General features: G+C 58.0%; 2 protein-coding genes across 3 annotated transcripts in view; one reads left to right on the top strand and one right to left on the bottom strand.

Annotated features, from left to right (window-relative positions):
• Positions 1 to 12,076, top strand: part of ASB2 (ankyrin repeat and SOCS box containing 2) — a 44,009-nt gene extending 31,933 nt beyond the window's left edge. The window contains exons 8-10 of the mRNA XM_046647590.1: positions 6,906 to 7,470; positions 8,357 to 8,510; positions 11,418 to 12,076. Coding sequence (XP_046503546.1) covers positions 6,906 to 7,470; positions 8,357 to 8,510; positions 11,418 to 11,554 — 856 coding nt within the window. The 3' untranslated portion in view covers positions 11,555 to 12,076. The remainder of the gene's footprint in view (positions 1 to 6,905; positions 7,471 to 8,356; positions 8,511 to 11,417) is intronic.
• A 103-nt stretch (positions 12,077 to 12,179) lies between these two features.
• FAM181A (family with sequence similarity 181 member A) lies at positions 12,180 to 21,822 on the bottom strand. 2 transcript variants are annotated; one of them, XM_046647591.1, is made up of 2 exons: positions 19,116 to 21,822; positions 12,180 to 17,709 (listed from the first exon to the last, which is right to left on the bottom strand). In XM_046647591.1, the coding sequence occupies exon 2, from the start codon at positions 17,620 to 17,622 to the stop codon at positions 16,744 to 16,746; it is 879 nt and encodes a 292-aa protein (XP_046503547.1). In that variant the 5' UTR covers positions 17,623 to 17,709; positions 19,116 to 21,822; the 3' UTR covers positions 12,180 to 16,743. The 2 variants fall into 2 exon arrangements, with proteins under 2 accessions (XP_046503547.1, XP_046503548.1); XM_046647592.1 differs by lacking the exon at positions 19,116 to 21,822 and adding an exon at positions 18,453 to 18,659.
• Between the last annotated feature and the right edge of the window lie 1,797 nt (positions 21,823 to 23,619).

Genomic DNA, 23,619 nt, shown 5'->3' with positions numbered 1-23,619 from the left:
TGATGGAGCTGGCCCATGGTAGAGCTGGCTCTCACCAGCTCACGTGAGCTGATTGTTCACACTGATAGCTGAAACTGGCCTTAGTGAGAATATTTACACCATGGAAGTTGGTGAACGATACAAACCAGGGCCCTCCTTCCCCCCCCGGAGAGCCAGTTGTTAAACATCCGCCAGTAGCACCACTAGCTGGAGGGATCAGGGAAGACTCGCCCAGGGGGTGGAACGCCAGCTGCCCAGGAAGGAGGGCAGGGGCCAGTAATTTCCACCCAACCAGTATTCCCCAACCTTTGACCATTCGCGGACTTTCTTCCTAATTTTAAACATCTATAGTCTCATTGCTCAGCATTTTCCTTTAAAGACATTTTTTACTTAAAATGAGTTTGTTTTCAAAAGGGAATGTTTATCACACTATTTGGTTAAAATTACCGATTTACAATTAATAAAAAATATTCTTGCTGAAAATCCCATCTCGCGTATCCCCGATGACACACTTTGGGAAACGCAGCCCTGTCCTCAGCAGGGAGAAGACGGAGAGACACAGACGGTGGCTGGTGGGAGGTATTGGTTGTCTTCCGTACAGCAGAGAGAAATGGGGGTGGGAGTGGCAGCCCGGAGAAGGAAATGCAGGCAGAAGGAGCCCCAGGCCCTGCTCTGCAAACTGCCTGTCCCCCCCGAGTCCATGCACGGAGGAGACCCCTCCTTCTCAAGGCAGATAGACCTGGGTTTGAATTCCTGCTGAGGCCATTGGGCAAGTTGCTTGAACTTTCTGAGCCTCAGCTTCCTCTTCCGTAAACTGTGAGGCAGTGACACCTGCCTCTTGGGGCTGTCGTGGGGACTAGGAAAAAGGACACACGTGGATCTAGATGGAATCAAGCACCCAGCAGAACGCCCGGCACATGGTAGGTGCTCAGTGGGGCTGCACTCTCTCTCTCTCTCTCTCGGACGTAGGGAGAGCACATCCCATCATTTTTCAGTTAAGCCCGTGGAGGGAAGCAACGAGGCAGGCAGTGGTGACGGGCAAGACGGCATCTTTCTCTTCCGCTCCCGGAAGACGCAGCATCAGTCAACTGACTCGGTTTTTCTTAACCTGACCCCAGAGAGACGCAGAGTGAGAGAGAGGGAAGGGACTGGCCCCTGGACACCTCCTGGTCCACTCGCTCCCCATCCTTGCCTGTACAGCACCGTCACTCTGGGCTATTTTTTCAATGACACACCCCAGAGCCACTGAACCAGAATTGCCAGGACACAAGGAGCCCAAGCCTCTGTCTTTGACAAGCTCCCTGAGCCAACCAGGTACAGCCCAGCCACCCCTTCAGGGGGGACTATGGATCTAATCCAACCCCTGATTTTGCAGAGGAGGGAACTGAGGCCAGAGATGGGAAGCGGCTTGCCAGAGAGAGGCAGAGCTGGGACTGTCGCTTGGCACCCTTCAGTCACACCCGGATGCTATCTATTGGAGCCAGATGTCGGCAGTCTGGCCCCAGCTGGAGGGGAGTTTGAAGGAGGCCTGGGTCTGCCTGAGGATGCCCACGGAGCCAGGCTGCTGCTCTCTGGAGCCACCTGTATGAATGGTCTACGTTCCCCCGAAGTCTCCCGCTTTGGATTCCTGCTGACTCCCACAGCGAGCTCCCTGGCTACTCACCCTCCCTTCTCAGGCCCCATTTCGTTCTGTCCCCCAAGACGGAGAGGGGCCGGGCCACTTTTTGAGGGCTTCCCAACAAAGGGTTAAAGCCAGGTTCCCAGCAGCTTCTGCCACCTGGCAGGGCCCGTGGCCAGGCAAGCCCCGGGGGCTCCCTCACTCCCTGGGCATGTGGCATTAATGGCCTGCTCCACGCTGACCTCCCGTCGGCTGCTCGGGGATTTGACGTGACATTCCATAGGCGTTCTACACCCAGCCACCTGCCAACCCTCCTGCCTGTCTGTAGCATGGACAGCAGCCCCCAGCAGCTGGGCTCAGTGTCCACCAGATAGTGCCTTCTCTTCTGCACATTTAACTGGAGGGTGTGACCTTTGGGAATGGCTGAGAAAGGAGCCTGGGAGACCCCAAAGCCTTAGTCACCTCTAAGGCACACTTTCCTTATCTTCTTTTATTTCCGGTCTAGCAAAGGCACCTTATAAGAGGAAAGTTCCACCCCAGAGATAGATTTATTAAGAAACTGTTTGCATTCAAGAAGAGTGGATGCCCCAAGATTCCTTGAAACTGAATTCAGCAGGGCACCGAAACCAGCGGTTCTCAACCTTGTCTGCACATTGGAACCCCGGGGGGCGGGGGGCTCTAAAAACCCTGATGCTGCCCCCCACCTCCAAGATTTCCATGCGAGCAGTCCGCGCTGGGGCTGAGCTGTGGGGTTTCTAAAAGCTGCCCAGCCAACTTCACGGTGCAGCCCGGTAGAGAACCAGGATCTTAGAGTCGATTTTGTGGCTGATGTATAACAGAGAAGCGCATTTTGGGCCTCACTTCTGACTCCCTTGTTTTTAAATATTCTTTCTCTTAACTTCTAATTTATATTCCCTTTGCAATCCACTTAAAACTCTTCCTAGAATAAGGCAGAATAGAGAACCGTTAACACATTAAATTAAAATGCAGTTTAAAAGCACGTTCAGAAGCAAGTTAGTATCCCCATTAACTAGAAGGGAAACTGAGGCTCAGAGCTCGAGGCTTCATGGAAAATAAGAGCAGAGGTCCGGGTCACGGGACCCTTGGCCAACCCCATCCACTGCAGGACATTGGTTTGCTGCCTGCATCTTCTGGAGGAAAATGATGAAGTCTTGCATCAAAGTTGCTCAAGGCGTGGTGCATGGGCCACCCGCATCAGACACCTGGGCCCCTCCCCAGACCTGCCAAATCAGCCCCTAGGTGGCAGGGCCTGGGAATCTGCATTTTTAGTGGCCGTTTGCATCCTCTGCAAGCTCTATTCTCTCTCTGAAGATCCAGAAACTTCTAGACGTGCTCACTCACTGCAGCAGGCTGCAGGAGCTGCTGTGTGCCTGAGCTTCCTCCTTCACGGAGGAACTGCTCCCCCGCTCCAGCTCCCAGCGTCTCCTGGAAAAGCCGCAGACTTTCCCCCGGAAGGATCCCTCACGGGCAGGAGTCCCACTGTGCCCTCGGGAACACCCTCGGGCAGATTCTCCACTGTGGAGCCTTTTCTGGCTCCAACATGAGCAACACATGGGCTCAGAGAAGAGGTAATCCCCCAACACACACACACACACACACACACACACGGCAGGGTTGACACAGTGCAGCTTGGCAGTACTGGCAGCGGAGCGTCTGTGGGCGGCCAGTTCCCTTGTGAAAGTCAAGTCCACCATCAAATCTACACTGAACACTGACAAAGGTCACACCACCGTGACCTGGGGACAGGACACCTCCGGGTTTGGTGCAGCAGGGCTGTGCAGGGCAACCACTGTGGTGGTCAAGATGCCAACAGCCACCGTTTACTAAGGGCCTACTATGTGCCGATGAGCATAACGTGTACGATCTCATTTGATCCTCAAAAGCAGCCTTGGTGAAAGATGTTATTAACTTATGTTCTGTAACCTGGGCATAGCAATCCCACCTTGCCAGGTTGTTACAGAGAGTAAATGAGCTCATAGGGTCATTTGTGGGATTAAATGAGGTACAGGTGCGAAGCATAGAGCAGCGATCCGCAATATTACAGTAATTATCATTTAGGAGGGTAAAGTGCTCACAGGTCATAGGGACTCAATAAAAGGGAGCTCTCATCCTCATCAGCATCACTATTGTTATGATTAATTACCCCTCTATTAGATATAGATGTGGTTCAGAGAGGTTAAGTGACATGCCTGAGAAGGCGCAGCACTGAGAGGCAGAGCTGGTGGTGGAACCCAGGTCCGCTGCCCCCTGAAGGACCCCACACTGCCAAGGACAGCCTGCTTTGGTGCAAAGCTCTCTGCTCTATTCCCTGCCGCTGGGCTTGGGTTCAGGCAGGACAGCAGCCATGAGGAAACTAGCATCCTGGGCGGGGAGCCAGGGCCTGGAGCAAGGAGAGTGGGACTCAGTTCTGGTGGGTCCCAGGAACAAGGTAGGGGCCCAGTTATCAGGACTTGGATCCAAGGCTCCAGGCCTCCTTGAAGAGCCCTGAGCTGGGCCTGCTCTGGTCTCAGGGCCTGAGCTGGCAGGGGCGGCCCCCGCACTGGGGAAAAGAGAAGGGAGGGGCAGGAAAGCGGGCCCCCCAGACAGCGAAGGATCTGCCAGGCTGTGGGCGCCTTGTTCCTCTTTATAAGGTGTGCTTTGAGCACCTGCGGTCCCAGGACCAGCCTGTGGAGAAGTGAGAGGGCCCCAGCCTGTCTCGTGGTGTCGCCCCCTCATGCTCCCGTCCTCCGTCCCACAAAATGGGTCAGAGGAGAGAAGTGGCGACATGCAGTAGGGCCGCCAACACTCCTAGGGCAGGGGGACTGGGGCATCGTGGAAAGGCCTGGCCCCAGGTGGTGTGGACACCTACACTCTGCCCTGGCTTTGCCGTCCACCTCCTGTCCAACCTCACTCTCTTCCCCACCCCAGCCTGGGCCTCAGTTTCCCCCTCTGCTGTCCAGACCTGTCTCACTGCACATCTGCTTTCAGAGTAGCAGAGTCTTACAGCAGCAGACGACAACACGAGGACTTGACCGCCTTATCAGGACGATGCTTCTGGGCCTCTCGGCAGCGTCCAGTCACATCCCATGTCCTGTCACTCTCCTTTGGCTCGGCAGGGGATGGCTGGAGACCAGCTGTGACCTGCTAGAGATACCAGCCCCGTCTGGCCGGCGGCCCCAGGCAGTCGCTCTCCCTGTTCTTTCCCGTGCTTGGGCATGTTACGGCTGTTAGGGAGCATTTGTTGGCGATGGCCGTGGTCCAGGGTGAGGCCCCAGCCCTGCCTGTGACCAGCACCTCTACAGAGCGAGGTCAGGCCTCCTGGGTGTGCACAGATAGAAATTAGGAGGCAATTAGCCCCCCGGGTGTGTGAATTTCCTTTTGAGGTTTTAGAGGCAGATTTTAGGCAAACACAGTATCGCTTACAATAGTAATACTTTCCACGGAGATCCTAGCGGGAGGTGGCTGGCATCGGATTTCCAGGAAGCTGGCAAGCCAGCACGCCAGGAAGCAGAGACGCGTGGGAACAGGGCTGGCGGCACCTGTTTGCTCCACACGGCCACCTCCTTGGAGCCCTCATGGGGATGTGAGGTCACCTGTCAGCAAGGACTGGACGGATTAGGGTCTGGAATCCTGACGGTGGCAGGAGCTTGTTCCTGCAGGTCGCAGGGGCTGGGGGAAGACAGAAAGGACAAGGGGCCAAGAGACCTGGGGCTGAGCCCCCCAGAACTGCTCCATGACCTTTGGTTAGTCACTTCTGCTCTCAGAGCTGCATCTGGGGGGGGGGGGGCCACAGACCTGCTTTGTACCCCACAGGGCTGCAGTGAAGGTAAAATGGGTCAGGCAAGTTAACGTGTGATGAAGAATACAAACCCCGTGACAGCTCAGCTGTCACCCTGCCTGCTACACAAGAAGAGGGCAGTGGTTAAGAGTGTGGCCAGGGTTATATCAGACTGCCTGGGTTTATATCTTGGCTCCATCACTTACTGGCTGTGTGTCTTTGGGCAAGTCACATACCCTCTCTGAGCTTCTGTTTCCTCATCTGTAAATGAAGATAAGACTAGGACCCAACTCACAAGGCTATTGGGAGGATATACAGTCACGTGCCGCATAATGACAATTTTGGTCGATGATGGACCACATATACCATGGTGGTCCCATAAGATTAGTACCATACAGCCTAGGTGTGCAGGGGGCTGTGCCATGTGGGTTTGTGTAAGTGCCCTCTGTGATGTTCGCACAGTGACGAAATCTCCTGACAATGCATTTCTCAGAACGTGTCCCCGTGGTTATCGACGTGTGACTGCAACACCCTAATACAGGTGGCGTGCTGGGAGCAGCGCAGGATTCAGCAGGAGGGAGCAGTCGGGGCTCGCAGGAATCTCCAGCCTCAACAGAGGCTGGTCCACCCTCTCTGGGCCACAGGCAGGGCAGAGAGCCTGTTGAGACTCACAGGAGAGGGGGGCACACGACCTCGCAGTCACTGAGGGCTGCCTGGGGGTTGGGGCAGGAGTGGCTGGGGCCAGACACATTTGTCCGGGACGAGGCCCAGGTGGCTCCATCAGGGCCCCAGGGCAGCAGAACAGGGATGCGGGACAGCTGAGCCCTGCAGTCAGAGGAGGGTATAATCCCGGTTTGCCTCTGCTGATGTGTGGCCTGGGGAAGTCCCTCAGCCTCTCTGAGACTTGACTTTTCTCACCTGCAGAATGGGAATGCTGAGACACACTTTATGGGTTGTTGCAAAGATTAACCCCAAAAGTGTTTGTAAAGCCGTTCGATATCTCCTGGCACATAGTGAGCCCCCGGATATGGCTGTCCCTGCCCCCACCCCACCCAGGCACGGCAGGCTCTAGCTCCGAACGTCAGCACTGGGCTCTACCGCCCTCCGCAGGGAGAAGCTTGGACAGTCCTCGGGTTAGGGGGCTTTCCAGCATCTCCTGCAGATGGCTGAGCAGGTAATGGGCAGCGCTCCTTAGCCTGGAATAAGTCAGCGGGAGATTCTTGAAACCACAGTCCTCTCTGGCCGAGGCTTTTAAGAACTCAGATTTGAAGCCCAGCCCCACCTCTTACTGGCTGTGTGACTTTGGGAGGGTGGGTGAAGCTCTCTGACCCTCAGTTTCCTTCACTGTAAAGTCAGGAGAGCAGCCGACCCCCTCGCTCCCCAAAGCGGTCATTGTGGGGATGGCTGGTTCCACAGCACCCCCTGCTGGTGGGCCCGTGCCTCCGCGCACAGCAGTTGCGAGCGGCCCCTGCTGGCACCGCCGGCCCCCACCTGCCGGCCGCCCCGTGACTCGCGCATGCCCGCCCGCAGGATCGTGCAGATGCTGCTGCCGGTGACCAGCCGCACGCGCCTGCGCAGGAGCGGCATCAGCCCGCTGCACCTGGCGGCCGAGCGCAACCACGACGCGGTGCTCGAGGCGCTGCTGGGCGCGCGCTTCGACGTGAACGCGCCGCTGGCGCCCGAGCGCGCGCGCCTCTACGAGGACCGCCGCAGCTCGGCGCTCTACTTCGCCGTGGCCAACAACAACGTGTACGCCACCGAGCTGCTGCTGCTGGCCGGCGCCGACCCCAACCGCGACGTCATCAGCCCCCTGCTCGTGGCCATCCGCCAAGGCTGCATGCGCACCATGCAGCTGCTGCTGGACCACGGCGCCAACATCGACGCCTACATCGCCACGCACCCCACCGCCTTCCCCGCCACCATCATGTTCGCCATGAAGTACCTGTCGGTGCTCAAGTTCCTCATGGACCTCGGCTGCGACGGCGAGCCCTGCTTCTCGTGCCTGTACGGCAACGGCCCGCACCCGCCCGCCCCGCCGCCCTCCAACAGGTTCAACGACGCGCCCGCCACCGACAAGGCGCCCGGCGTGGTCCAGGTAGGGGGCGCGTGGCCGGGGCCAGAGCGCTTTGAAGGCAGTGTGGCCTAGTGGTCCAGTCGCTGGGGAGGCAGAAGGGGATAGCAGTTAAGGGGCTTTGGAGGCAGTGTGGACTAATGGTTAGTGTACTTTGGCGCGCGTGTAAACTAGTACTTAGCACACTTTGGAGGCAGCGGAACCTGGTGCTTCGCATGCTTTAGAGGTGGCAGACCTTAGTGGTTCACGCGGACAATGAAATCCTTTTGGTCCGCTGGCCTAGGGAATTTAAGGAACCAACATCGGAGCAGGGGGCGGGTGGGGACCTCTGCAAAGCTGCGGGGTCCATCACTCCTGGCAAACCTGCACGTGGGATGTGATGCTGAATCTCCAGGCTCGGGATGGAGGTGAGATCAGGTGGGATAAGGACAGGTGAGCTGCAGAAAGTCAGTGACCCAGACACAGGACCTGTCCGTGGTGATGTCTTAAAGAGTCAGAACCTACAATGAAAAGGAAGTTAGAAACACTCTCCTCTTGGAGAGAATGATAACGGCTAATGGCCATCATTTGTGGGCCACCTACTGTGTGCAAAGAAAAAAATTTATGTTCATATTACTTTAATTCTCATCAAAAACCCTTGAAGCTGGTGTTATAGACCCGTTTTCTAGACAAGGAATTCGAGGCTTAGAGAGGTGATGCAGCTGGCCCGAGTGGCCCACCTCCCACTTTTGGCAGCAGCGGCTTGTGTGATAAGAGAGGAGAACTGGATCCTGGCGTGGGTGTGGCCAGGGTCTGTCCTGGGACGTGGCCCTGCCCTCGCCTGCCTCAGGTTCTCTCCCTCCTGAGCTCGCTGGGGCGGAGCCCTGGGCTCTGGGCGTGGGTCCCAGCGCTGGCGTGTGCTCTCTTTCAGTTCTGTGAGTTCGTGTCTGCCCCAGAGGTGAGCCGCTGGGCGGGGCCCATCATCGACGTCCTCCTGGACTACGTGGGCAACGTGCAGCTCTGCTCGCGGCTGAAGGAGCACATTGACAGCTACGAGGACTGGGCCGTGATCAAGGAGAAAGCAGGTGGGGCCGCCGCTGCCATTGGAGGCCGCCCCGCCTGACTCAGGTCCTGGGGTCGGGCCTGGGACTGTCAGTGATGTTTCTTGGGCACCTACTCCGTGCCAGCTCCATGCTGCATGTCACATACAGTGTCTCCGTGACTCTTTGTTTTATAAATGAGGAGACAGACCCTCAGAGAAAGGATGTCACCGGGGCCAAGGTCTCACTGCTAGTTAGTGGCAGAGCTGGGATTCAAACCCAGGTTTGGCCAATACCCAAGTCCCTCCTCTAAATCTTGCCAGGGTGTTTTAAACGGTTCCAGCCCCCTGAAGGGGATCAGGACCTTTGGTGCCATGTTTTGGGCCACGGAGAGCGTCTCAGACTCTATAAAGTGCATGTGAAGCACCTGGGCGTCTTGTTAAAAATGCAGATTCTGGGCCAGCCCTAGTGGCCTAGTGATTAAGTTTGTCCCACTCCGCTTTGGCGGCCCGGGTTTGGTTCCCAGGCTTGGACCTACACCACTCGTCCATCAGTGGCCGTGCTGTGGTAGTGGTTCACATACAAAAAGAGGAAGATTGGCAGCAGATGTTAGCTCAGGGCAAATCTTCTTCAGCATGAAAAAAAAAGCAGATTCTAACTCAGATCTGAGACAGGGCCTGAGAATCTGCATTTCAGCATGCTCCAAGGTGGTACCAGTGCTGCTGGTCCACAGACCACACCTGGAGCAGCACTGATCTAGGAGGCAGGCGCCCAGAGCTCTGGAGCCAGGGTCTTGCTGGGTGACCATGGGCAGGGCCCCCATCTGGGCCTCAGCATCCCCATCTGAACAGAGGAGGTTGGGCAGGCTCGTTGTCCAGCCCCCTCCAGCTCTGCCAGCCTGAAGTGTTCGCGGGTGGGTGTGCCCGGCACAGGGAAGTGGGGTTTGGCCACGGTCCAGCTGCCGTGTACCATGTAGATGGGGCAGCCTGGCAAAGTCAGGCCGAGCATCCCTCTTAGGCATTATGGGGCTCACCTGGGCAGGTGAGGCGTCAGCAGCAGTCAGACTGGGTACTGCAGCCGATTCTGAGAAACGGGCGCCTGCCCCAAGGAGTTCTCAGTACCCCAGGCTTTCTCTGGCTCTCTAAGTGTTTGTCAGTCATGCATCGAAGAGGCTGACGGGCAGCGTCATCGTTATCCCACCGCTGCTGCTGTCCCCAGACGAGACTGCTGCCTCGTTGCCTGTCCACTGACTGTCCAGGTGCCCCACGCCCCAGAGCCCCGACTCTGATTTGCCAAGTTCTTCCTTAGATTCTCACGCCCCATTGAACCCAAACCTACTGTAGGGTTTTTCATTTGCACAAATGCCTGGGAAGCACTGGAATTGAGACCTTTGATAAAGTTACTGGGGAGACGCCTGGGGGCAGGTGACACTGACTTGCCCGCTCACTGGGGGCACAGCTCTAGATGCTCAGTAAACATTCCTGGATTTCGTGAATAACTGGTTGCTGTCACCATGATCCTCAGCCACTAGAGGGTGGCGCGGTCCTTGCCTAGATGTCGGCCCCACCCCTCACTGTCCTTCCTCCTGCCCTCCCTAGAGAAGGTTGTCCCTTGCCACCAGACCCGTGTCCCAGGGAAAACCTGCAGAACCCATCAGTGTGTTCTACACATTTATTAACAGGGAGAATAAGTAGTTCTTGACCAATACTATTTTGGTTACTTTAACGCCCACGCTGCGTCTGCAAACACCCTCCAGGCGCCTTTTCATTTAATGCTGTGATGTTGACGTCATTACTCCTGGAGTCGGGCAGATGGAGGCTCTGAGAGGGGCGATGAGAAGACACCGGAGCCAGCCGGGGACGCCAGCCCAGCTCCGGTGGCCCTGTGTCCTCTGCCCCCCAGTGGCCTCTGGCCTTCCTGCCCACAGTCAGCTGAGGAAGGGGCTGAGCTTCCCAGGGGGCCGGCTCTGTCCCAAGTGAGACTGCAGGGCAGTGGAAGGGTGGGAAACGTGGCAATGGGCACCTCGTGAGGCAGTGCCTGGCCTGGCCTCTCCACCCTCCTCCACGTCCCCTCTGCATCCCCGTCTTCCTGGGCGGACCTTTTCCAGGTGGCCAGGCCTCCTTGGCTTGACAGGCTGTTTCCTCCGCTTGGGAGGCCCCTTCCTCACCTGGTGGAGTCCCACCCACCCAGCAAGACCCTGCTCTGATACGCCCTCTAGTGTGGAAGCCTTCCCCGGCACTCCTGGGCGGCACCTCTGCAGCTCTGGCCAGGAACAGCGGGGGGTCAGCGTTTGTTGAATGGATGAATGAATGAATGAATGACATTCTTTGATTCAACAAACACCTTCCCTGTGCCAGACCCTGTGCCCAGGGCTGAAATAAATCACCCGGTTACTAGATGCATCAGTCCCTGTTCTTACCTCTCCCCCTGCCCCCCAGCTGAGAAAACTCCACTGTATGAGGCACCCTAGGGGGCCTCCTGGAGGAGACAGCCATGTGGGATTCTGAGACCTACTGGGAACTGCCCCCTGCCCCCTGCCTCTGACCTCTCTGCACCACCTAGAGCCCAGAGCTGAGTTCTGTGCATGGGGGCACTTAAGGGGTCACACTCACTGACCCCGTTGCTGAGCCGTGTTCGGGGTCCGGGCTGTGTATGTGGAGGAAGGAGCACAAGACGAAGGAGATGCCAGCTCTGGTCCCAGTGTGGTCCTGAGTCCTCCCCTGTGGGATGGGTTTGGTACCTGCCTCCTTGGGCTGTGCGGATCAGTGACGGGTGACCAATGGGAGGGTGCTTTGCCAGATCTTTTCAGCCAGCAGGGCCTGGGGTTACGCGACCCCGCCCACCCACCCAGCCACAGCGGTGGGGCACCCCCACGTGCCAGAGGTCACAGATGCAAACCCTTTGCTGGTTGCAAACGACAAATCAGCATCTCTCTTTCCCTCCTTTTTCCAGAACTTCCCAGACCTCTGGCTCACCTTTGCCGGCTGCAAGTTCGAAAGGCCATTGGGAAATATCGTATAAAACTCCTGGACACATTGCCGCTCCCAGGCAGGCTGATTAGGTACCTCAAATACGAGAACACCCAGTAACCGCTGCAGAAGGATGCCTCCTCACACTGTTTTGCTGAGTCTCAGGACAGTGGTGTCCCCAAATCTAAGCGGAGCTGGTGACAGACGAGGCTGTGGGCCGCCTCCCTCTCAGCTGGGGCAGCCGCCCTGACCTCGCCGGGTCTCTGGGGCGGAGCTTTGCCCAGAGCAGAGGACGGAATGTGTCAAGTAGGAGAAAAACGTGCTTGTTTTCAAACTGTTGAGTAGATCCAGACCTTCTCTGCCATCGGGCTTGGCAGAAGCCTCCATTCCTGGGGCAGGAGAGGGGGCAGGGCAGGACTCGGGGTGGGCTCGAGAGGGCAGGGGCCCGCGGAGGAGCTTCGGCCGGAGAACTTTTGGGGAGGTCTGCCTTTCCTGGACTGCCTCGCCGCAGAGCTGCCCCGCGCCCCTCGCCCTGTGCTCTGTGACTGCTGAGCCTTCTCCCGAAGGTGTGGCCGGGTGGGGCGTGGGGAGACCCTCGGTCCCAGAGGGCTTCCTTCCGTACAATAAATGTTGCACAGATGACGCCTCGCCCAGTGAAGCCCCTCTCACCAGACCCCTCCCCAGGGCCTGAGGTCCTCAGCCCTGCACTTGGCGGGAGTGAGGGTGGGGCAGGGGCTGGGGACAGGGCACACAGACCCCTGAGCCTGTCACCTCGGTTTGGGCTTCTGAGTGTGTCCTTCATTCACCAGAAGAGACCTGATGGCCGAGGAGAGGCGGCAGGGTTCTGCCTTGTGATGGGAGCCCCCGAGGGTAGTTGTTCTGTCCAGGTTCAGTCACCATGGAAACAGGAGCATCATCACAGACAGGCTCTCTGTGCTTACAAGTCTCCCAACACCTAGGATGTCTGTCTTACACACACATCTCCCCTGGCACTCTGTCTTCACGTCGTACTCACCCCTGTTTTGCTACAAAAGTTGAAATACTAGGGGAAAAAACAAATCTACGTACTGGCTACTCTGAGCGAGGGTGCTGGAGTGATGGCCGCCATCAACCCTTGCAAAGGCACCAGACTTCAGAGGCATGAAGCCCTGTGCCCTGCCTTGCCTCCTCTGGTCCTCACGTGGCTCTGTGGTGGAGCCAGGGGACGCTGCCGGCCTGTTTTTGGGGCGTAGCTGAGAGAGCTGAGGCTCAGCACAGTCGTAGCGCCTTCTCGTGTTCTGAGTCCTGTGCGCTGAGACGGGCACGGCCTGCCTCCGCAGAAGCTGCGGCGCTCTCTCCAAAAGGCCGATGAAAGGCACTGGAGTGTGGGCCCCTCTGCAGGCCTCCAGGCCAGGCCACCTCGCCAGGAGCCCTCGCCGGGCCCCTGCCCAGGGTCCAGAAGAGCCTTGAGCAAGGTCGAATGTCATTTCTGCCTTTGGAAAGTGAGCATCCAGGCCAGTGGGGGAGCGCTGATGCCAGGCTCGCTCCTCTGGGGCCTTGGGTTCCTTTTTGTCATGGCCCCTGGTAGTCTTGCCGGCTCTGACACTGGGTTTCCATGGAACCAGTAAGTCCCAGTATGGGCCTGAAGAGGAAGAGGCCACCAGCAGCACTTTCCAACCACGGGTCAGACGGGACTCAGCTGACCTTGCCCACTCTCTCCAGGTACAGTTGGGAAAGCAGCTCCAGAGAGGGAAAGGCACTTGGCTTGGGCACACACAGCAGGTCCCCAGGGTTTCAGCCCGACAGTGCTAGCCCAGGGTCCCACGCTGCCTTGCTGTAGAGATCCTGAAGGAAACCTGTGTCCTCCCAGACTGGGGATGTTCAACCCAGTGCAGCGGGGGGAGGGGACCTCAGGGGAAGTGTCCAAGTGGGGAAAACCCTGCCTGAAAAATGCCTGTGCTGCCCTGGCAGCCAGGGGAAGAGGCTTTAATCTTGGCTGGGGGTGGCAGGCAGGGATGGGACCGGGCAGAAAGATGTTCAGTGCATTTGGAGTGTGGCTGGGTATCAGGCAAACTCAAACTACAGCACTGCTCAGGTCACCTAATGTCCAAGACAGTCCTAACAGGCAGTGGCCTCAGGCACTGGGCATGGTGGGGATGCTGGGCTGAGGGAGCTGCCCCCCTGGAGGAGGTGAGGCTGAGGAGGGAGGTGGGGGGTGTGGGGAAGGAGGCCTCTGTCACTGCATTCAGCATCAGCACCATTTATTGGTGGGATATGGGGCCCCTGGGCCTGGAATGCACCGGTGCTGTATTAGAATATTGATGGACGTCCCTGCCAGTTGGTCACAGCTGCTGCTCAGGGCCGCTCCCCACCAAGAGCCTTGCTCAGCCTTGGCTTTCTCAGGTCCCTGTCCCCCCTTCCCGCCCCCAACCGCTCAAGGGTAAATGCTTGCTTGCTCCCGAGGCTCCGTTCTGATTGGTCGGTGCTCAGGCCGGGCAGGTGGTTACGTTTTTTGACCATCACCGCTGTCAAGAGGACTTGACAGCCGTCACCCCCTGCAGAGGCCGCCGCCACCCCTGCTTACCCAGCCTCTGGGAGGACGTCAGCCTCAGAGGTGTCTCACAGCATCACCAAAGCCTTAAGATCCTCAGAGAGGGGCGTCTGGCCAGTGCTGGGGACTGGAGGCTGGGGCAGGAGGGGAGCTCCTGGCTTCACCGTGAACCCACACGAGTCACCGTCTGGTCAGGCGAGCATCTGCTGCTGCGGCGGCTCCTGCTGTGGTGGACTCTTTTTTTTTTTCAATACTGAAGCTTTCTTAGATGGGTTTTCCCCCAACTTACTGTTTCCACGCGGGGAACCATGATGCCCTCTGCTTCTGCTGAGCCACATCCCAGTGAAGCTTTCTGCTTCCAGACGAAGCCTCCTTGCCTCTGCGTTTGAGTGAAGGCATCGCCGGGGGTCCCCCGGGAAAGGCAACGCCCGAGAGGGCAGCACCCTGAGAAAACATGCCTGGCGGAGCTCAGCTCCTGCTCCAGGGAGAGCCAGTGGGTGGATGGCCTGGGTGCCCGTTCCTGTGGGCAGCCCCATTCATAACCAACACTGAAATACTGGTGTGGCAGGACCTACAGTCACCAGACACCTGGGAGAAGTGACTTTTGCTCAATGCTGCTTTTCGCCACTTGTGTGGTACTGGAGAGCCAGGCACTCACATCTTTGCCACAGCTACCCACGCGGCAGGTCTATTTTCAATCACGTTTTTCAGATGAGGAAACTTCGGCACAGAGAGGTTAGGTAACTTGCCCAAGATCACACAGCTGGTAGGGGGCAGGGCCTGGATTAGGGCTTTCAAAACTATGCTGTACAGTGTGGAGGGGCTGAGCCTCATCAGAACGGATCCAGAAGGGCCTTCGTGATGACGTGCAGAGGGAGAGGAGGGCACACATCTCCTGCTGGTCCCCGTCCTGCTCACTAAGACCAGAGCAGCCTGAGGTGTGGGTCCTGGCTGAGGACTCCTTTATCCAGTGTGCCACATAATTACTCAGAACAACTCTGCCTGTGTCAAGTGGCCTTCGTGGCACTGAAGTCCTCCGAGACCATCAGACATAAACCAACAGAAACTCACTCACTTCCCAGAGCATGAACTGCCCCTCCATGTGGATGCCCCGCTCCAGAGAACGTGCAGAGTAAAAGCAGGCAGGTTAGGACAGGCCCTTAGCAATCACTAATTCTGGAGCCTTGTGTTAGGAAGGATTCCGAGGCCGTATTTGGGCCCTAAAGGAGAGTCTGTGACCAGGCGATGGTACCTGCCTTGGGTGCGGAAGGGGTGCACGTCTCTATCCTTGGTCTAGTCACCGACTCTACAGAGGAGGAAACTGAGGCACAGAGTGGGGATTAACTTGTTCAACATCATGCTGCTGATTAGGGTACCATGGCCCCAGCCAGGGCTGCCCCCTGCATGAGTCCCGGTTGTGAGAACCGTGCTTTGATGACGTGAGCGGCTCAGCACCCCTGGCAGGTGCATGCGCTCTCGGCCATGGAGCCACACTGCACACAGCAGAGCAGGTCCTGGGCCAGCGTGCGGGCGGAGGCCCCTGCAGTGGCTTTGCTAGCTGGGCGTTATTGGGGCAAACCCAGGGCCTCTCCCTGCCTCCAGCGCCCCCTCTGTGCGCTGTCACAGACAGAGGCCCTCGTCTTTCCACTGACAGGGCGCCTCATGTGTGGGCACTGCACCAGGCCCTGGAAGAGAGCCATCAGCAGAGACCCTGGGAATCCGAATTAGCTAGAGATTATTGCTCCTTGTTTTTGTTTTGCCCCTGGACATAGAAGCAAAGATGATGTTTGAAAGAGAAACAGTTTTGCTCCAATGACCGGTTATTTCATCCACTAGGGGCTCAGCTCCTGTTTGGCCTGATTGCCCCTCTGACCAGGGTCGGGCATGCCCGCCTTGGCACAGCCGTAATCGGAGTGGAAGGCACGGCAGAGGGACCATTCTCATCCCGCCCCTCATCCTGCAGGTGGGACAAGGAGGCTCCAAGAGGAAAGGTCCAGTCGCACATCCCAGGGCAGAGCCAGGACCACAGCTCCGCCTCCCCGGGTCCCAGCCTCCCTGTTGTCCAGAGCAGGTTGGACACCCCAGGGATCCAGGCCCCACCAGCCTCTGTCCTCTGACGCAGGCAACCAGAGCATCCTTCCCTGGCAGCTCGCGCTCACTCTCCTTCCTTTGACTTGAGCTCTTGGCCCCCAGAGCCCATTCCCAGACGTCTCATAGGTCTGTGGGCCACTCCTGGTCTCCCCCACAATCAGTCACCTCCATAAGTGGCCCTCCACCTGGACACAGCCAGCATTGCTTAGGCCTGGGGATCACTCCACTTCCTGACACCCGAAATGTGGAAACTGCAAAAGAAATGTCTTTATTCTTTTAACCTTCTTAATATTTACAAAGAACAAAAAGAACAGAACTGAAAATGGCTTACACAGTGGGTGGCAGATGAACAGATGTGTAACTCTGGCTTCTGGGGTGGCCGGCAGGCAAGGGCAAAGCCCCATCGTCCCAAGTCTGCGCAGGGATGGCGGGACGATCTGTCGGGCCCTGGCCTGGTTGGGGAGGGGCCGACCACGCCTGCCCCATAGCTCCCAAGGCTGCAAGGGCTGACTCGGAGACTGCCTGAGAAGCCCCTGCCCCAGGCCTGCCCTCCCCCTCCCACACATACACAAAGGGAAGGCTCCCAAGAGGCTACACTGCCGCCCAGCCCACCCCTCACACGGAGAGCTCCTGGGGCCCCCGACACCCCTGCAGGCTGGAGGTGGGGGCCGAGGCCCTCCTGGCCGGGCTAGAGGTAGCCAAAGACGTTGAAGATGGGCGGGGGCACGGCCGGCTTGGTGGGGATAGGCTTCAGGACCACGGGTCTGTACACTTTCTGCCCTGGGCCACCCACATCCTTGCAGAAGTGGGCCAGCTCCCCTGGGGAAGCTGGGCTTTTCCTCCAGAGGCCCAGGCTGGGGACCGGGCTCTGAGGCAAGGCCCCTGGAGGGCCCGGGTAGATGGGCTGTCCATGGTACTGGAAGGGGCAGCAGCTCCAGGCATTGACACGGCCCACCAGGGAGACCCCAGGCATCTTGAGTGGCTCCTTCTCAGCGGGTGCCCTTGGGGATGCGGGCACGGGGGCCGTCTCGGGCCCCACGGGCTCCAAGCCCTTGCAGTGTTTCTTACCCTCATAGGGAGGTCCCTCCCTGGGGCCCAGTCCCCCCTCCAGCCCCAGGGGGTAGCTGTGGGTGGGCCGCGGCTCTTCCCAGAAGGAAGCAGGCAGCTGTCTTTTCCTCATGGGCACCTGGCCAGGCCTGGCAGCTTCTGGATTCTGCCCCTGTAGGGTCTGCTCCTTGGAGAGACATTCCTCCCTGTAGGGGTTCCCCAGAGCCTTCTCCGTGCAGCCCCCACCCCCGCCAGGGCTGGAATCCTGGCCAGCACCCAGGGGCAGCCTCCCGGGCCGGTCCTCAGGCCCCCTTTTCAGGTGAGGCTCGGCTCCTCTGCCGGGGAGGCCCCGGGGGAGCCGGGAATACTTCTGGGAGAAGCGTTTGAGCTGCTTCTGCAGGTACTTGCGGTGGTCCACAGAGCGGCGGCAGGGCGCCGACTTGTCCAGGGCCGCCTTGATGTCGCTGGACGCCAGGTTCACAAAGTTCAGCAGCATCTTCACGTCACTGTCGGATGCCATCACCAGGGGGCCTCTGCACGGAGCTTTCCATGAAGAGGGTGGGTTCTGCGGGGGGCTGGCAGCTCCAGAGAAGGGCACAGGGCGGACCTGGGGAGACACATAGGCCATTGGAGTCTCTGGGATCAGCCACGCCCAGCCCTCCCCAAAGGCCGCATGGCTGCAGACAGTGGCCCCAGCCCCAGACCCCTCAGCCCTAAACAAAGTCCTGGGTAGTGGGATTCCCACTCAAGCCGCCTAGCACTTCCTGAGCATCTGTGATGGGACAGGCGCCAACAGAACCTCCTGTAGTTTTCTTGGGTCTGTGGCCCTCCACTTGCAGCTGAAGCTCAGAGAGGTTGGGGAACTTGCCCAAGGTGACCCAGCTACAAGTGTCATCCCTGGGGCTGGAGCGCGAGTCTCGGCGCTCCCAGCCCACGGTGTCTCCCACACAGCATGCTGCCAACGTGCACAACTTGCCAGCAAGGTTTTTACTTTCTGAGCTGAAGCGACTGCTCCGTTTTCAAGCAAGGCCAAGCCCCCTCTCTCCCTGGGGGCCCTCTCCTCCTCCCGCCCCCGCCCCAGCCCTCCTAGCATCAACCCCCCTCCTTGGTCCCCACGCTCCACCCCCAGCTCTCACGCAGGACAGGCAGGTCCCCTGTCTGGCACTCAAGCCCGGGCCTGCCGGGCGGGCTGGTCGCAGGCTGTGGGCAGCAGGACGCCCCCGTAGAAGCATCTGCAGCAATTTCATGCCTCCTCGGCCGCCACCCGCAGCACCTCACCCCTCCCCCAGGCCCCAGCCGGCCCCACGCCCCCACCCAGTCTGGCCAAGCTGCCCGGGCCTCCACACTGACCAAGGGTGCCGGGCCCCGGGCCCCACCAACGTGGCCCGGCAGGTTCCCCACCGCAGACCTGGGCCGGGCCCGGCGTGGCCGGCGAGCTGCGTGCGTCCGGCTGCAAGCGGTTGTGCAGCCCTCGAGTGGGTTGAATGGAGACCGAGTCCCGGGAGCTGGGGGGCCCCTCAGGCCAATCAGGAGCGCCTCTCCAGATACAAAGCATCCCAATCAGGCGGCAGCGCCCCGTTCCCACATTCTTTGCCATCACAAATTGTCACCATGGGGACCATCACAAAAAAGACAGCTCCCAAATGCAATCATTTCCCGGTAAATTTCTACCCTTCAGCCCCACTCTCTCCCTCGGCTTCCACGCCCCTCCTCCCCTTGACCTCGGTTCCCTGGTTTCTCGAGGGGGCGGGGTGTGTGTGTGTGTGTGTGTTTAAAAAGTCCAGGACTGAGGAGGGGCCGGGCCCAGAAGAGATGGGCCTGCACACCTCCCCCAGACTCCGGGCCTACAGCTGCCATGCTCCAGTGCAGACAGACAATCGGACGGGGTAAGCCGGGCGGGCTGCTTTCCCCGCTGTCCTTGAGTGTTGAGTGGTGCTCTCCTCTCTCTCTCCCTCTCTCTCTCCCCATTCCCCCTTCCCAGGCACAGGGCCCTGGGGGCCTGTGAGCACACACACTGCTGTCTGCTGTCGGCAGAGGTAGCGGAGGCAGGGCCCTCTAGCGAGGGGCTGGCATATCCATGGGAAGGCAGCGGAACCCTCAGGAATCTTGTCTTTATGTTTGCTTCCTCAATTGAGCTGCACAAAGCCTGAATTGCCCATTCAGCGCGGCCGGACAAAAGGTTGGCGGTGCACGGTCCCCTTGCATTTGTAGTCAAACAGTTAGGGACTTAAATCGAGTCGTCATGATGGAGAAAGAGGTGGACAAAGCCCATAGAATTGCCATCAGCAAACATTTTCCTGTGTCATATTAGCCAGTCTCCATGGCTCCCCCTGGCCCGGGGACAATGGCACAAGTTTGCACACTTGGCTACTGTCACCGTGCCAACGCCGGCGGGGCCGCAAGCAGGGCCGCTCTGAGCAAGCAAGGGAGCCCAGTGCCGCTGGCCGTTGGCCCTGCCCACCGAGTGGCCAGAGGGAAGGTGAGGCGCGGGCGGAGGGCGGCTGCCTGGGAAATGCTGATGGGCGAGGCCTCCATGCCAGCCAGCCCGGGCGGCCCCTCCGCCTCCCGCCTTTCTCCTCATGCTCTGCCTCCTCTTTCCCGTCCTCCTCTCCTTTTTCCTGGCCTTCTCCCCTTTCCTCTGCCACTTTTTCCTCCTGTCCCCTGGTTGGTCAAATGGCTGGTGATCTATACACCAATCCACCTTTTTGCACCACCACCTAAAATGCCAAGGACTCCTCTCTGAGGTCTCGCTGCCCAGATGGGAGCACCAGCCAGGCAGGGGGCCTCACCCAGGAGCGATGGTCCTACCCCCTCCTGCTGGCCAATAGGCAGCTGCTGCTGGCGTGAGGCACCTGCCCGTGGTGGCCTGCCTCCAACCCACCTCCCCCTCTGGCCTGAGGCTCCCTAGAGCCCAAATGAAGGGTTTGGAGCAGACGGCCCAGTGCAGACACGCGGTAACTCACTTTAGGCATTTAGGAGCGGGTACAGTATTCTCTGTGCCCCCTTCCCCTGCAGCGGGTGTCGGGGAAGCGTGGACTGAGATGGAGGTGACCCTGGACTGAAGCATCCTGGATCATTGGCCATCACATGGCCGGGAGGGTGGCCCCTACCTGCAGTAGCCTTTGTGTTAAGTGGGAGCCAAACCATCTTCGTTTTAAACCCATGAGATTTGGGGATTGTTTCTACAGCATAACCCAGCACACCTTAACTGGCACAGGCAGGAAACGCCCTTTCTGCTCCAAGCACCCTGCACACACAGCTGGAGAAAACGCCCCAGGTCACCAGGTTAGGCTCCCGCACGACTCCTGCCCGGCACGGGTGCCTGCTGCCTCCTGCTGGAACCAGGGTGCACAGCCACAAGCACATTCGAATCTCTCCCGAAGCCAGTGTCGGCCCACCACACTGCCTTCTCCATCACTCCCGGCTGGGACCCTGGTCCCAAACCAGCCGGCTCCATTTCCACCCTGGCCTCCTGCTCCCGGCATCCACTTATGTCGGCCCCTCTTGCTGGGACACCCTCTCCGTTTGAAGAGCATGGCGACGTGCTTGAGCCGCTCCACTGGATCTCAGCTTCCTCTGAGGCCCCAGGGCGCCTGAAGCCATGTCAGCCCGTCCTGGTGCTGCCTGCTTGTGCCGGCCTCCTCCCACTTCTCAGCCAATAATGTCCCTAACAGGTCGGCCAGCTCCACGGGGCTCAAGTCCATATCTTAAAACATCCTCTGTAGCTCTAAACATGGGCTGTTCTTCCCATGTGTTCTTCCCACTGTTTGAGGAAAGAGGGAAGGAAAGAAGAAAAGAGGGAGGAGAGGAAGAAAGGGAAGAGAAAACTTGAACGAACAAAACTGAGGCTTGTTGGACTTGTGCAAAGAGCCGTGATGGACGATCGCACACAGAAGACGCACCTGACCCCGCGACAGCTCGGTGAGGGGGTTATGGTGGCCGTGAGGCTGCGTTACTCTCCCAAGGCCTCACTGCTAATAACTGGCAGAACTTGAACCTGAAGTCGGGCCCGTCTGCGTGCAAAGCCTGTGTGGCTCCCGTCACCCGTGTGGCTTCCCTGAGCTCCGACCGAGTACCGGGCACTGAGTGAGTGCTGTGGGGTTGGAAGGCCTCCCAGACCAGATTTTCTGCATAAGTCCTGGGTTCTGCCCTCTGTCCCTCCGTGAGGACGGGACTCCGCCTTCTGACTCAGGAGCCTGGGAGCTGGCACTGCGGGAGGTCAGTGGAGGGAGAGGAGGCAGCTGGGGCTTAGACTGGGCCCAGGAACCTGACCCATGGCCCCACACTGACCTGGTGACACCCCAGGCCTCAACGTTCGACCCTTGCTGGGGAGGCCTCCTCTGTGTTTTTCTGGCCATAGAGACAGGTGGAAAAACATCAGTAATAAGAATTATGCCTGTTCTAGAGAGCCCTTTCACAGTCATTCTCTCATGTGGTCCTGCCTCTGGGCAGGGAAGAATTTATTTCCCTATTTACAGTTGGTGACACACTCAAGGACAAGTCTCAAACCTCTGATTTTTGGGCCCAACTCAGGGCTGCTGAGTCAACTCTGTCCTCTTGGCATTCTTCAAGGCCCAGCTCAAACATCCAGGAAGACTTCCACCAACTCCCAGCATTATATGTGATACCCTCCCCATTGCTATGTTTATGGATTCAAAGATGAAGTCTAACCTCCTTAGCTTAACACAGAAGGCCCTTTGTAATCTGACCCCTACTGAGGCCTTGCACAGAGTAGCTTCTCACTACAATGTTTCATGAATTAAATACTTTGCCCATTCCACTGAATACAATTCTTCCTGTGGACTGGAAACAATCGCTTCCTGTCTTGTTTTTTCGTTTATTGTTTGTCCCAATCAGCCAATTCAACCTGGGGGAGCCACATGAGATCAGAGAACTTGTCTGCTAGTTCCTCTCTGTATCTCCAGTGACTAGAATGGCCTTGGCACAGAGCAGGCCTTCATGAAGGACCCTTGTGGTTGCTATGGCTGTACCTAATGCTGAATTGTCTGTGTTCCCTCGGGATTGCGGGTGCCTTGAAAGCAGGAGGCACCGTTTCACAATGGCGTCCCCTTGTGTCAGAACAGGGGTTCCAAAAAGCTCCATTAAGAGCAAGGGAGCTGTGTTGGACTTGACCTTGAGGGTTCCTTCCGACCTCCTCCTGTGGCTGCCGTGGACCTCCAACACTCAGGCGGTGCTAACCCGACCTCAAGTCCATTCACACCATTCAGCGTCAGGGACTCGCAGCCTCGAGTCCACTCCATTCAGCACCTGCCATGTGCCAGCGCCCAGCAGGGGCGGGGTGGGCTTCCCTGGCTTGCTCTTCTGTTCCCGAGGCAACTTGTTGGAGGCAACGGCGACCTTGTCTTGATGACTGAACAGCTGTCTTCTGCCCACCCTTCAGGGAGGCAGGATGACATCCTAACTGGCTTCAATTTCCCAAAAAGCCACTCGGAGCCACCCGTCCAGAATCTCTGGATGTCGTCTGACATAATCCACTTCTAGGATCTAGCCCACACAGGCGCAGGCAGAAACCGAAAGCAAGAGGAGGCTGTGTGACAATGCCGTGCACCGGCCAAGCCCCACGGGACCGGTCATCTGGGGTGGCGGGCTTTCAAATTGCTTTTATGCAGAGAAGCCCATTCAAAAAATTATCATGTGGGAGTCCAGTATGTAAAACAGTGACAGCAATGTGGTGAGGACAGATTTATTTTACACCCGCAAACGCACGCTTTCCACTTATTTTGCAAGCAATGAATTAGAGCAAGGAGGCTGTTTTGGTGGCAGAGAGCTTCGAAATCAGGGGCGATGGGTTACGGTCTGACATCAGCCGTACTTTGTTTTGGTTGCAGAGTATTTAGAAAATCTTGATTTAGAGAGAGAAGCAGCTGCAATGGTAATTTTTTTTTTAAGCGTATCTCGCAATCTCAGGATAGTCCTCGAATGAAAAGGAATCGTCTAAGAAGCTTTATTAGCTAGTTCCCAGAGGAGTTAGCCAGTTAGCTGCCCAGGTTAACCAGTTGGCAGCCAAGGGTGTCAACTTGTGAGTTAAAAAGCGTTTGAGTGTGTGTTTATTTGTTGGCACAGTTTTTAGAATGGAATATTTTAAGTTGCCAAAAATAAAATTTAAGGGAAATTTTACATTTCCACGCCTCTCTAGAAAGTTCCAGAAGATGGGTACCTTCTCATTTTAGAGGTGAAGAGAGTGAGGGCCAGATAGTGGTGGTGATTCAGCCAGGGCGACAGAGCCGGGTAGACGCAGGAGGAGCCCGCAGCTCTGCTCTCCCAGCGGCCCTGTGTGCACGCCGAGGCCCAACAGCGACACTGTGGCGCTCAGAGCTCGGGTCCACTCAGCACTTGCCCCTGATGGGAGTAGGGAACGTGTATTAAGCTGTTTGTCCTTCCCAGGTGCCATGATCACTGTCTTTAATAGATAAGGAAACTAAGGCACAAATCATCTAGGAAACTTGCCCAAGGTCCCCTGGTCTGTAAGTGACGGAGCTGGGAATGCGATGCTGGC

Source organism: Equus quagga, chromosome 20 (genome assembly GCF_021613505.1).
Source record: "Equus quagga isolate Etosha38 chromosome 20, UCLA_HA_Equagga_1.0, whole genome shotgun sequence".
NCBI lineage: Eukaryota > Metazoa > Chordata > Mammalia > Perissodactyla > Equidae > Equus > Equus quagga.
This window is presented reverse-complemented; position numbering and strand designations above follow the sequence as displayed.